Here is a 14100-nt window from a genome sequence, read left to right on the forward strand (position 1 = left end):
ACCCACTCCTAAGGTGGATCATGGAGGCTTTAGCGCCTTTCCACCCATACCTTACTACTCACACACACCTCTGGGGAGTTAAAACCTGTGGCAGGATTCACTCACTAATACCACTTGCCAAGATCATCTTGGAAGTGCCGGAGAGGAAGTGACTGTCCTGGGAACAGAGTTCGCCTCTGAAGGGCGACCAGGCGACCACCACCTGAGGCCACGCACACGGACCTGCAGGCCCCTCAGCAGGCAGAGATCACACGTGACGAAGTGTCTGGAGCACTTGTTAATCCGTTATGATTTATTAGCTGTACAGCAGTAGATCCTCCTCCCCAGCTTTCAACCCCATTACATATTTTATTACAGGTCTCATGTTGGCGTCCTAAAATAATGAAAAATATCACACAGTACAGCTAAGTACAAAATGCATCAACCTAGAGTCTGATAGCTAACTGATGGCTCTTTTAAAAGCAATACACAGAAGAGAAAAGTGTTTGAAATCAGCAAGACTGAGGCTCTCTAAAAAACACATTTCAAACGTGTGACAGTTCATGTGCAAGAATCACTTTTTAGTTGGTTTTGTTTCACATTATTATTATCTTGTTTTGCAGATCCAAAGTTTAAATTACTGACCTAGTGAACTTTTCTGGGCTGCTGTGACCCACTCATAATCACCCTTCTGCTTGAACAGAGGAGTAATAAAACACAAAATTCAGCTACAAACAGAGCAAAGAAAATGTAGATGGGAAATCATAACTGAAAGTTAATTGTACAAGGTTCAAATGCTGGCTCCACGGGCTGGCAATCGCGATCTTCCGTGTGGGCGTCCGTCACTAGCGGGCAGCAGTCTCAGTGCCGTTCTGCTACATGATTGTGATCCAATTCCTTGTCAACATTTACACACGACAGAGTCTGTGGTAACTTAATTTGCAAGTAATTAAAATGCTGGGTTTTCTTACACTGCACTTCTTTTCAATCTCTTAATTAATGGAAAAGATTAAAATGTAAAAAAAGTTATTTACAAGCTTGACCATACCAGAAACTTTGCCAAGAAAGAGGCAAAGCCTTCAGGACAGACACCGACCGCAGCATGCCGTACTACTGGTGTGCAGCTGGCTCCGAGCAAAGGGAGTCAGGGAGAAGCAGAAGCAAAAACCAGTTTAAAAGTGTAAGTCCTTCCCAAGTCTGCATTTACAATTAAAAACTCTCTTGGGAAGAAGACCTAGAACTCTGGAAAACCTGGTGGTCATTCTGGAGTGGTTTACCATAGCGAGAGAGAGGGTTCAATGTCTCTGTTTCCATCTAAGAAAACCAGTTAGGCATCAACACTGTCCTCAGCACTCCACAGTAAACCCTCGGGGACTCAGAACATTCCATGATTTGCTAACATCAAACAGAAAGTTCTAGTAAAATCACATTTTTCTAACATCATCCTTGAAGTTTTAGTTCTCAGTATGTTTGGTAAAATGGTGTAAAATGATGCTTTTCCCAAAGCCAAAAGAAGAAAGAAGGGAAAAAAATTAAGATGCGGGCCGTTGAAACACAGCCCAGAGCAGTCCTGGTGATGAGCACGGCCCCGCCATCACCGGTCCATCATGCTGAGGATCATCTCGGGCGTGAGGTCTCCATTGGGGGCGTCTGTGGCAGCTGGCTGGGCCTCCTCTTCCTCCCCCTCCACGGGCTCCGCGTCTGGCTCCTTTTTAACTTCAACTATAATGTTCTCAATTGCACCTGTATTCTGGTCTTCCACTTGGATGATGGCTGTTGCTGGCAAGAAAAGAGCACGGACAAAACAAACGCTCCATTATAGCCCCTGACGCCTTCAAGGGTTCCTGTCAGACTCGACACTAAATGGATGTCAGCAATGCAGGAAAGCCTTAGCAAGGATACAGCGAAAGTCATTAAAAAAGACTCAATGACCTAAAATGTGGCCATTTGTAAAGCCCCAACACTCTCTGACTACTGAAGAACAAAATGCTGACATTAGTGTTCATATGTCTCCCAAATGCCATACTAAAAGCCTTAGTTTTCCTTCAGGTCAGAACGGTCAGAAAGCACGTTCTGCACTGGTTACGAGATAGGCAAGAGATGCAGGCCGGACGTTACCAAGAACACCTCACAATGCCTGTGATCCAGGGCCGCTCAAGGTGCACCACCGACGGCGGGAACATCCATTTCCGATCCTCAAGTCTCCCACACCCGGGGCCTCCGCCAGTGTTTCCACTCAAGGGTGTGGAGGCAAAATGGCTCCCAGGGTCTACAGTCAACCTCCCCCACCCCAAACCGACATCTACACATGGGGCTCGGGGAGTACATTAAAAAAATTAACAAACATCAGACTAAGTCTTGCATTTGTTAAAGAAAAAACCCTGCCTGCCAGCTTTCAGGATGTCCACAGCAACAGATAACAGACTCCAGTCCTCCAGAGCCTGCTGCTGTCACAAGGGCCGTGTCCAAGACAGGACCGCTGCCCGCTGCCATTTGTGGTGTGAGGTAGAGGGCGAACCTCTCCGCTGTGTCTTCTCCTGAGTCAGAAGGCCAACACTTGAATCCATAGGCCTGGATTTCTCAGGAGGATCAGTCTCAGCACAGAAACTGCTCTATCCTTCGTCCTTTAAAATCTGGCTCTTTTACATTCATTACCATATCAATTCTGCCAGCTGAGTGGGACTTTGTTTTGCAAAACCCTCCTACATTAGAAGTACCCACCCTTTCACTCTGGACTTCTCACTGAAGCGTAACAGGTTTCTAGGGTCTTCCTCATGTGTTTCCCGTAAAAACTAAATAATTGCTTCCTGACAGTTTGTTCCTGGTGTGACCTTAACTTGTTCTCATGGCTTAGTTCCCATCATCCCCCAAAACAAGGACCCGTCTGGCTCCTCCACACACGGGGAACGGCTGCCAGCCTCCAGCCTACTAAGGGGAGACAAGTGACTTACGCTGGGTCTGTTTGGGCTGGTTGGTTCTGCCAGGGGGGCGTCCTCTCCGCTTTTTGGCAGGTGGTGGGGCTGGGGTCACAGGCTGAGGCTCTGGCTCGGGTTCAATTTCCACAGCAGGTTCTTCCTCATCCTCATTGTCATCCAGGTCTGGCTCAGCATTTTCTTCTCATGAAATGGGAGTAAGGGGGGGGGGGGGGGGGCAGGGAGAAGTATGGCGGAAGAAAAATATGACACACACACAAAATCACACATTCTATTAAGTCTAGTCACGTATTTATTTTCAATAAAAGTCCACTTAAAAATGCTTTTGCTAGAATTTTTGCTATCACTTGACAAAGTAAACTGGTATTACGCTAGAATTAATACACAAATCAACTTGAAGACTATTATTCCTACTTTATGTGGACTGGATATTACTTTTTTCTTTTAGCTTTAGACATCAGAATATTCAGTTTCAAATTCTTTTTTTTAAAGATTTTATTTATTTATTTGACAGACAGAGATCACAAGTAGACAGGCAGGCAGAGAGAGGAGGAAGCAGGCTCCCTGCTTAGTGGAGAGCCCGATGTGGGGCTCGATCCCAGGAGGCTGGGATCATGACCTGAGCCGAAAGCAGAGGCTTTAACCCACTGAGCCACCCAGGCGCCCCTCAGTTTCAAATTCTTCAGAGGCAATTCCATCACATTCCAGATATATAATAATACCACAGTGTTTAAGTTGAAAACATTTATTCCCTCAATCTATTATGCAACAATAAAGCAGGGTACTAAGCCTCAGATGGACCCTTAAGATGAGCTCTTGCTGGTCTCTGAGTAGGCAGAAAATGTGTGTGTTTGTGTGTGTGTGCGTGTATGCACGCGCAACATAAAATTCCTACTGCACTGTGAAGTCCTATTACTAGGATGGGCATCAAGAGTTCTTCTAGGACTACGACTGATTAAAAAAAAAAAAGATTTATTTTGAGACAGACAGACAGACAGACAGTGGTGGGGGGGCGAGCAGAGGGAGAGGGAGAGAGAATCCTTAAGCAGACTCTGTGCTGAGCATGGAGCCATACATGGGGCCCAATCCCATGACCCGAGATCATGACATGAGCCAAAATCGAGTCGGACACTCAACTGAGCCACTCAGGCGTCCCTTCGTGGTTTTTTAAGTCCAAGTTCTTTAACTTAATTCTCAGCTATGCCAGATTCAATGGGTCATTCTTAACTCCCTAATTTTCTCCCTGATGCCACCATCACGTAAAAGCTGAGAGGACTACTGTGTAAAGAACATTGATGAGGAGCTCTGAATCCCTTACTAGGTGTGACCTGGGACAAAGACCACAGTGAACCTCAGTTTCCTTATATAATCTCCAAAGCACTCCCAACTTGCTTACTAGTGATTTGAAGAGCAAAAGGATTGAGCTGTAGCGCAGGTCCTTCATGCTCTGGAAAGGAGACTCCACTACACAGACACAATTGTTTGCACCGTGTGTCATGATTCTAACATTCTCCATTACTCCATTTTGCCTTCGTAACTTCCATTTTTTTTTTTTTTTTAAAGATTTGAAGCAGGCTCCCCGCTGAGCAGAGACCCTGACTCAGGGCTCGATCCCAGGACTCTGGGATCATGACCTGAGCCTAAGGCAGAGGCTTTAACCCACTGAGCCACCCAGGTGCCCCTCATTACTTCCTTTAATAAGAAGAGGTGCTACCCTCATTTTAATAGAAAAAGTGAGAAGCTAAGTGATTTGGAAGGCACCTAAACTACAGCAGGCAGAACTCAAGCTCCTGCCTCGGCCTGGGGCTCTTCTGCCACCCCAGCCCCTTGCCTCTGCACACAAATTATCCTCCCCGCCTGCCTCTGAGAAGTGCAGGTTATGCCATCTTTCTCTAGGACCAGACATTGACATCTAGACAGCTAGGAGTAAATGCCTCATCTTCAGGACAAAATGCCTTATTTGTCAAATCCTAAGTGAAAACGTGGGGAACACACTGGTATGTGGCAGTGTGTCAAGAATAAGATGAGACACTTCCCTGTAGATCTTATTCAAGCCCCCTATTGCCTAAGTTGGCCCAATGCCTAAAAAGAAAAAAACACAAAGAAGGTTAATAGGGTCAAAGGCTTATTGGCTTGGAGAGATGTTGGCAAAAGTCCTTGAAAATAGCAGTAGATTCTGCCGGCCAACCTCTGCAAATGGCCAATAGGCACAACTTCTGGGAGAGGACAAATGTGACTGTGTGACCTTAATCAGCAGTGGGGTGGACAGCCCAGACTTTCTGGGGGGATAAAAAGACACTAGGTACAAGGCGCAGAACCAAACCGTGCCCTGCAAGACAGCAACGTGGAAGACAAAAGGAGCTGCAGCATCTGTCGGCAACCACCAGTAAAGTCTTCTGCTGGAAGATGCTCTGGCGATGCATCACTGGGGAGTGAGGCTGATCTTACTGGGAGAGGAACCAGAGACGTGAACAAGGTGATACTGTAAGCCAGAAGGCGAAGAGCCAACATCTGTGGCAGCAGGAAGCTCTGCAACTAGAAGCACCCAGAAATCCTCTGGCTCAAGGTTACTTGTGGATCTCTGGTGGCACTTGGGGCCTGTGATTTTTTTTTTTTTTTTTAAGATTTATTTTCGAGCAAGAGTGAGTGAGCAAGAGAGAGCACACACAAGCAGGGTGAGGGACAGGGGGAGAGGGAGAAAATCCCAAGCAGATGCCCTGCTGAGCATGGAGCTTGATGCGCGGCTTGATCTCATGACCCCGACTGAGATCACAACCCAAGAGTTGGATGCTCAACTGACTGAGCCACCCACGCGTCCCCACTCATTAAGTTCTTAGCCAAAGGGATCCCACAAAGATTCTCGGTAGAGAATACTTTGTGTACTTTCTTGTTTTTAAAGATTATTTATTTGAGAGAGACAGAGCACACGCGTGTGTGTACGCGAGCAGGAAGGAGAGGCAGAAGGAGCGGGAGAAGCAGGGCTCGATCCCAGGACCCTGAGATCATGACCTGAGCCGAAGGCAGACGCTTAACTGACTGAGCCACCCAGGTGCCCCAGCAGAGAACGGTGTGCTTTTAATAAGTGAAGTAAACCAACACTTTAAAGGAGGCATGTTTACTGAAAACCCAGTGATGAAGAGAATGCTTAAATTAGATTTTCTAGAAAAGGCAGCAAAAAATAAATTACTCTCATACTTACTGATAGAATATTCTCCCAGAAAAAGTAAAAGTTCTGGACAGAAAGGTTTTATTAAACAAAAAACTAAAACTAAAAGGGACCTTGTTACAGACCTAAATATAACCTAGTGCTTTCATGAGCAAGTTCTAGATAACAATCAATGGACAGAATGAAGTTTTCAAACATTTTCAATCTCCAAAAATCTTAATTCCTCCCCATGATTACTAACAAGTAATACAAGACAAAATGAGGACCTTGGAAACACAGGACACCATCTTGAATTTCTCCCATCTGATGGTGCTTCTGGGGAAGTGTATTCCCCAAAACAATACCCCTCCACATACATTTTTTACCATAAAAAGCTTACATCTTTAGCCACAGATGTGCCTTCTCAACTACTTGGCCAGCAGCCCAAGCATCCACTTCACAGAGCCTAAAACCACGAGATGAGCGCGCACAATCAAATGTGGCTCTTTGCTATCGACACTCCTGTTCTCCCTCCCTCTTCATGAGTCCAGCGCCTAAAGCATGCCTTCTGCCTGGATTTCATGACTAGAAGCCAAAAACACCCCCCAAAGCATCAATAGTAGGAAAATAGGCAAGGTGTTAACATTATTTAATGGAGAGATTAAGGTAGGAAGAGAAAGGCTAACCTTCAGGGGTTTGATCAACACATCTCAAGGCTAGGCTGACACAGGCAGTCAAACCAAAAGTTGGTCAAGATGCTTAAGAAACCTTCTTCATGTCCATTAGATTCACTGCTCAAATTTAGACCAGCTTCCTAAATGTAAAAGTTACCAACACAGAAAAAGAACTCTGCTGGCTTTAGAGTATCACTAATCTGAGGAAATGGGAGTCGAGATACTGATTTTGCTCTGGCTTTAACTGAACACGTAACATATAAGATATTATCAAGCAATGGAATATCAAGAGGAAAAAAACCCCCACAAAACTTGCCCTAGAAACAAACTAGCTGCTGCTGTAAATACATAACGCACATTAGGGAGACTAGACGTTATAAAGGAAGGAAGAGGGATTGGCCTCTCTATCCCAGCACATCCATGTATCAACATACTGGCAACTGGGCACCAAAATCTACCACACATGACTAAATCAAGAAATAAGTTACTCACCACTGTCAGAGGAGTCTTCTTTTTTGGAACGCATCTTTCTTTTTCTACCACGTTTACTCTTCTTTGTTTCCCCTCCATTTTCCCCTTCTACACCATCTGGACCAGCACAATTGTCAGCATGTCTTGCCATGGTATTCTAACGGAAGAAACAAAATCTTCGTTCATGTTACTAAAAAAACTGGTATCAGAAATTAGAAGTTCTCTTACTTTAGTTTAATAAAATAAAAATATCGGGTATTTGTGATGAGTCTGAATGTTCTAGTATGTGCTAATAAGCACATCCTGAACATGCTCTCCTCATTCAAGGGAATGGTCTCCATCTGGAAGAGGGAGAGAGAACGAAGGAAGGAAGGGAGGGAGGGAGGGAGGGAGGGAGACAGAAGGAGAGAGAAAGGAGGGAGACAGAAAGACAAAGAGAGAGGGAGGAAAGAGAGTCCTTCAGAAGAGGAGGGGCTGGGTCCTCTCAGCAGCCTTCAGGCAAGAGGAGCACAGGAGGATGGGTCAGCTCCCTGTCCTGCGCAGACCTGACTAACATGGCCCCAAGGGAAGACCCAAGAAGACCTATCCAGATAATGAGTCCTCCCCCACCCCCCACTTCAGCAGAGGGTTCACACATGTACAGAAAACCCTGAGGTAGGGATGAGTGGCCCTTTCCAAATGGTAAGGCCTCTCTGTGCTTATAACCTCAGTGGAAAAAACTGCCCTGCTCTGCAGTGGAAGATCGAGAACATGACAGTAAGAACCCTGATAAGGGAAGTGAAGTTCGAACTCTCACCCGGCGTGTAAAGGTCTTCCCACACTTCGAACAGACAAAGGCCGCAGGGACAAAGTTGGGGTCATGATAGCGTTTGAAGTGCATGTCGAGGAGCTGTTTCTGGCGGAAGGTCTTGTCGCAGTGGCTGCAGGCGTAAGGCTTCTCCCCGGTGTGCGTGCGCTTGTGCATGATCATGTGCCTCTCCTGAAAGACAGCAGGTGCGTGTGCAGGGGGAGGCCTCGGAGCCCATCACGGGGCTGCCACCCCAGCCGCCATCTGCACGCACACGGTAGACAGGCCTCTGTCTCCGAAGGTCTGGGCTCAAAAGTGCTTGTCCAGAGGACAAAGTTATCTTTACTGGGGTGCAACACTGCTTCCTTAAATCCCACTGTACAGACAGGCTCCCTCCTGCTGGGCTGCTCGTCTAGAGCTCACCCCTAAGCCCCAGGACCATATTCTTCCCTTCTCTCAGGTCCTGGACTTATTTCCTCCGGTTTTGAGAAAGCAGCCAGTAGTCTGCATGAGGGAGAGGTGAGCTGTGACTGAATAAAACATCAGCTGGAGACTGAGGTGATATTATCGAGGAGTGAGACCTTTGGTGATATTCCTCACAAATCAGTTTGAAAACTACCATCCTTAAAAACAGTTACCATATAAGGAATCTAAAACCCTCTGATAAAACCTGACACTAATAAGGAATCGACTGCTTTCTAACTATGAAGGTCTCTACCTGTCTGCAAGCGTAATCACACTGGTCACACTTAAAGCGCTTCTCGTTCTTGTGTGACTTCTGATGCTGGATGAGGGCATAGCGCTCATGAAACACAGCATCGCAGTATCGACACTTCTTGCCTTGCTCAATGTAGGAATGCTGCTTTCGCAAGTGGACACCTGAAAGCAAAACACAAAGCCCAGTCTAACTTGTGAAAACAACAAACAAGCACTTCAATAAATTAATAATACGTCCTTCTCTGCTTCTTAAAATCATTACTCTGGCTGCTGTCCTAAAAGTGAATTAAAAGGCAAAAAGACAAGAGAGGTGGAAAGCCTGGTTAAGATATGGAAACAGGACAGGTGAGAGAAGGTGGTGGCTTGAAAGGAGCAGGGTGAACTGATAAGAGACCCAAAAAGCAGCATCACCAGGATTTATTAACTACAGAACAAGAAAGAAGGTGGCTGCTCGAGATGACCTCCAGGTTTCTGGCTTTGAAAACTGAGCAGGCAGCTGGGGCCACGGGGGGTTTTAGACCTTCGGTTTTGAACACGTTAAATCTGAAATGCCAACAAGAGCAACTAGGGATGGCAATGGCTAGATAAGCCTAGCTCAAATGAGAGATTTAGAGTAGGAACTGGAGCTGTTGGGATTTGAATTAGACCACAGGAGCTCACGAAATCACTAAGGCAAAAAGAGACAGAAGAGTACAGGTTACACTTTAAGAAAGCTAACAGGTAAGGCCAGTGGAAGGAAAAAGGGTTAAAACAAGAGACAGCTAGGAAAGAACAGTGAGAGAAAAAAAGCCAACAGGCTATAGTGCCACGGAAACCAAGGGAAAAATGTGTTTTAAGATTATTTTATTTATTTCTTTGACAGACAGAGATCACAAGTAGGCAGAAAGGCAGGCAGAGAGAGAAGCAAGCTCCCCACTGAGCAGAGAGCCCGATGAGGGGCTCGATCCCAGGACCCTGAGATCATGACCTGAGCTGAAGGCAGAGGCTTCAACCCACTGAGCCACTCAGGCAGCCCGGAAGAATGTGTTTTAAGGAGGATGGCACAGTCCACTATGAAGAACACTCTTAAGAGAGCAAGGAGAGTGTTAAGTGGAATGTTCCCCACATTAAGCAGTATGGTGGTTAGTGATCTTAGGAAGAGTCACTTTACAGAATGGGGTATACGCTAAGATGGGAGGGCAATCAGAAACTGAGGAAGGCAGACAGTGAGGGACAGAACTCTGTGAGGATTGGCAGGGAAGGAGATAAGAATCAAATGTAAACACCCAAGTAACATAAAAATAAGTAAATAAAAAATAAATGAGCCAAAGATGAGTAAGTCCAAGAGATCTACTGTACAGCATAATTCCCATAGTTTATTTACTTATTTATTTTTAAACGATTTTATTTATTTATTTGACAGAGAGAGAGATCATAAGTAGGCAGAGGCTGGCAGAGAGGGGTGGGGGAAGCAGGCTCCCTGCGGAACAGAGAGCCCGATGCGGGGCTCGATCCCAGGACCCCGGGACCATGACCTGAGCCGAAGGCAGAGGCTTTAACCCACTGAGCCACCCAGGAGCCCCAGTTTATTTTTAAAAATTTTATTTCTAAGTAATCTCTACTGCCAACGTGGGGCTCGAACTCACAACCCTGAGATCAAGCATTGCATGCTCTACAGACTGAGCCAGTCAGCTGCCCCTAACTCCCATATTTTATAATACTGTATTACATATTAAAAACTTGCTAAGAAGTTAGATCTTATTTTATTTTTAAAGATTTTATTTATTTATTTGACAGACAGAGATCACAAGTAGGCAGAGAGGCTGGGAGAAAGAGAGGGGGGGAAGCAGGCACCCTGCTGAGCAGAGAGCCCGATTTGGGGCTTGATCCCAGGACCCTGGGAACACGACCTGAGCTGAAGACAGAGGCTTAACCCACTGAGCCACTCAGGCACCCCAAAAGTTAGATCTTATTTAAAAAAAAATTTTTTTTTAAGATTTTATGTATTTACTTGAGAGAGAGATCACAAGTAGGCAGAGAGGCAGACAGAGAGAGAGAGGGAAGGAAGCTGCCCGCTGAGAGCCCAGTGCGGGGCTCGATCCCAGTACCCTGAGATCATGATCTGGGCTGAAGGCAGAGACTTAACCCACTGAGCCACCCAGGCGCCCCTTAAGTGTTCTTAACACAAAAAAATAAATGAAAAACTAGGAATTGAAGTTTACATGTACAAAAATTTCCAACTTTCCAAATTATGTTTTAACAGGAAAAATTAAAGACTTAAAAAAAAAATCAAACCTAGACAAGGAAGACTTTCTTTAAAATAGAGAAATGTAAACATGTTTAGAGTCAAGGGGAAAGATTTAGAAAACGAAGTGTGAACATTAAGGTAAAGACACAGTCCATGACGTATGAAAGCTGGAGAGAAGACAAGAGAGTAGGATCAAGGCAAAGGCAGGTAACAGCCACAAATAAGAAGAGTGAGGCCAAGTGTCTTGTAGCAAATGGGCAAAGAAAGGATGAATGCAGATAGGTTTGTAAGTTTGATAACCAAAATTTGGGAGTTTCAGTCTGTTGCCTTAACTTTCCTTATGAAGTAGGAAAACAGGCCACTTACTGAGACCAAGGAGGCGGAGGAAAAAGGGGAGGAAAGATCAGAGGTTTCAAGAAAGTACAAATGATTCACCCAACTCCGAACCGTTTCATGGTGTCTCCCACATAGCAGGGACCTATATATCTGTGGAATGAAGGAATGAATGAACTCACTAAAGAAAATGGGAGCACATCTGACAAGGACAAACAGCTGGACTGCCCAGAAACAATGACAGCTCAACTGCATTTGGGATCACGGATTTATGCTGCTACCAATCTGCTTCACTCAAAGTCAAATCACATCAGACTTAAAGGGGGCCAATTCTGGGAAATGGAAATGAGGGAAGACTTTTCTTTTTTACTCTCTACACACATGCATTATATGAAAGCCTTTTATACATGCATGTATTATTTCAAGTAACTTTTTTTAAATTTTATTTTATTTATTCATTTGACAGAGAGATAGAGAGAGAGCACAAGTAAGCAGAGCAGCAGGAAGAAGGAGAGAGAGAAGCAGGTTCTCCGATAAGCAGGGAGCCCAATGTGGGGCTCGATCCCAGGACCCCAGAATCACGACCCGAGCCGAAGGCAGTCGCTTAACCAACTGGGCCACCCAGGTGCCCCTCAAGTAACTTTTAAAATGCTTCAACTTCCCCTTCTGGTCCTATGATTAAGACCTAACAGTGAAAGACTTTCTTCCATGTGTTCTTACTAAATAATTGTAGCAACCTTGTAAGGTAGTTACTTTTCCTAAAAAATCAGTTGAATAAAAAAAAAAAAAGAGACTTAGAGCAGTATTTGGGGGTGAATCTTGACTCTAGTAGGTCAGTCTCCAAAGCCCATGCTTTCCTGTGTCACAAAGTGATAGATTTTAATTACAGTGTATTAGTGTGAAGTCAGACTTGCTTTAAAGAGAAACACAAACTTCTTTGGGATTGGCTTTGGGAGATAAGTATTATCTGACAGCTCCTAAGCAATTAAGTTCCTCATTATGTAGGGCCTAGAGGGCATCATAAAGGTACAGAATGTCCAAGATATATATTTGCATCATACAACTGAATAATTTTAAAAATTTAAATAATCCAAACAGTGGCCTAATAGCTCAGAAACACTGCCATGAGATATTATTAATTTAGATTTTAGGTTTCTGTACCATAAGAACAGTAGAATTCATTTATCAGAGGACAGTGCCTCTTAAATCTTTCTAACAAAGTCCTCTTAATAGCAGGGTAGGATGAACAAGTGACCTACAGGTCTCACATGAAGCCTAAAGTCCTCTGCTTCAAACTCATGGTTTCATCTTAAAAATGTGTATCAAATATTAAAATAAATAAATAAAATTACACATTAAAAAAGTGTATGCTAGCTGCATTTTGCTCAGTATGGTCACATTAATATAACAATGTTTTAAGACACCAGCTAAACTGAATAGCTTTACTCAGCTAAAATACATATGGTTTGGTCAATTCATATGGTTGCTGTGAACATCAAATGGGTTAAAAAAGTAAAACAAAGTAATAAAAGATGTTTGGTAAAGTACAACAATTTACCTAAATATAAATTTCTTTTTTAAAATTTTACTTATTTATTTGACAGAGAGAGAGAGCGCGCACAGGCAGGGGCAGAGGGAGAAGAAGGCTCCCCACCGAGGGCGGAACCCAACACGGAGCTCAATCCCAGAACCCCTGGCATCATGACCTGAGCTGAACGCAGATGCCCAACCAACTGAGCCACCCAGGTGCCCCTAAAAATGTTTGTAAGAATAATATTCAAGAGGAAAAGAATAATATTCATGGAGCAATACATTTTGGATAGAGAACAGACTGGGGAAATAATTTTATCTCTTAAATAGGAAAAACAAAGGGAGACATCCAGGAAACCATACCTTTATGGGCCCAATTGTAGTTGTCTGATAAATTCTGTCTCTGTATAAGCTGTAGTTTAATTATGCACAGAAATACAGTTATCATCCAACCAATAAAACAGTCTAATTACTTAGGAAAATACTTATGTTCTGAGAAAAACGAAATGGACAGACCTTAGTTTGAATCGTACTATGTCACTTCCCTACTGGAGATCTGAACATTACCAGTGAGGGCTACTAATTAAAGGTTTACTGTTTCCTCTCATTACAGCTCCTTTTAATTTATAAATGAGCTATATTCAGGAAAGAATCTTGTCGGCTGACTGCAGTGAGAGAAGGAAGATAAAAACAGATAGTAAGCAATGACTATTAGTAAGTGGCAGGCCATGCACCTATACAAAACTTAAATAATTTAGAAAAGGAAGTAATTTTTGATCTTCCTATTTTCACAAATAGTCAAAATTATTTTTTCATTTGCCACCAGCTAATTTACTCACCCAAATCACTTTTTCGGGCTATGACGGTGTCACAGTGGGGACAGTGAAATTTGGCCACATTTTCTGTGTGCTTCTGTAAAATGTGCATCTTCATGGTACCACTTTGGGTAAACCGAGCATGACAAATATAACATTCATAAGGTTTTTCCCCTTAAAAGGAAATACAGAATGAATAAATTAGATGAAATGAGCACCATCATGTTTTTTTTTAAGATTTTATTTATTCATTTGACAGACAGAGATCACAAGTAGGCAGAGAGGCAGGCAGAGAGAGAGGAAGGGAAGCAGGCTCACTGCTGAGCAGAGAGCCCAATGCTGGGCTCAATCCCAGGACCCTGGAATCATGACCCCAGCCGAGCGGAAGGCAGAGGCTTTAACCTACTGAGCCACCCAGGCGCCCAGAGCACCATCATTTAATTGGAGGGTAATTCAGGTGGTAATTCAGCTGCAATCAGGTGGGAGAAA

At 44.1% G+C, this 14100-nt stretch overlaps 1 protein-coding gene across 3 annotated transcripts in view; it reads right to left on the reverse strand.

Moving 5' to 3' along the window:
* Nucleotides 1-264: 264 nt before the first annotated feature.
* The window catches only part of CTCF (CCCTC-binding factor), a 52291-nt gene continuing 38455 nt past the window's right edge, over nucleotides 265-14100 (reverse strand). For 2 of the 3 annotated variants that reach the window (XM_032854195.1, XM_032854194.1), the window contains 6 exons: nucleotides 13636-13785; nucleotides 8708-8868; nucleotides 7999-8181; nucleotides 7224-7359; nucleotides 2931-3092; nucleotides 265-1758 (listed from right to left, as the gene is read on the reverse strand). In XM_032854195.1, the coding sequence (XP_032710086.1) occupies nucleotides 1574-1758; nucleotides 2931-3092; nucleotides 7224-7359; nucleotides 7999-8181; nucleotides 8708-8868; nucleotides 13636-13785 (977 nt within the window). In that variant the 3' untranslated portion in view covers nucleotides 265-1573. The remainder of the gene's footprint in view (nucleotides 1759-2930; nucleotides 3093-7223; nucleotides 7360-7998; nucleotides 8182-8707; nucleotides 8869-13635; nucleotides 13786-14100) is intronic. The other variant, XM_032854196.1, reaches the window with a different exon arrangement.

Source organism: Lontra canadensis, unplaced genomic scaffold (assembly GCF_010015895.1).
Source record: "Lontra canadensis isolate GAN:19392208 unplaced genomic scaffold, GSC_riverotter_1.0 scaffold8, whole genome shotgun sequence".
NCBI lineage: Eukaryota > Metazoa > Chordata > Mammalia > Carnivora > Mustelidae > Lontra > Lontra canadensis.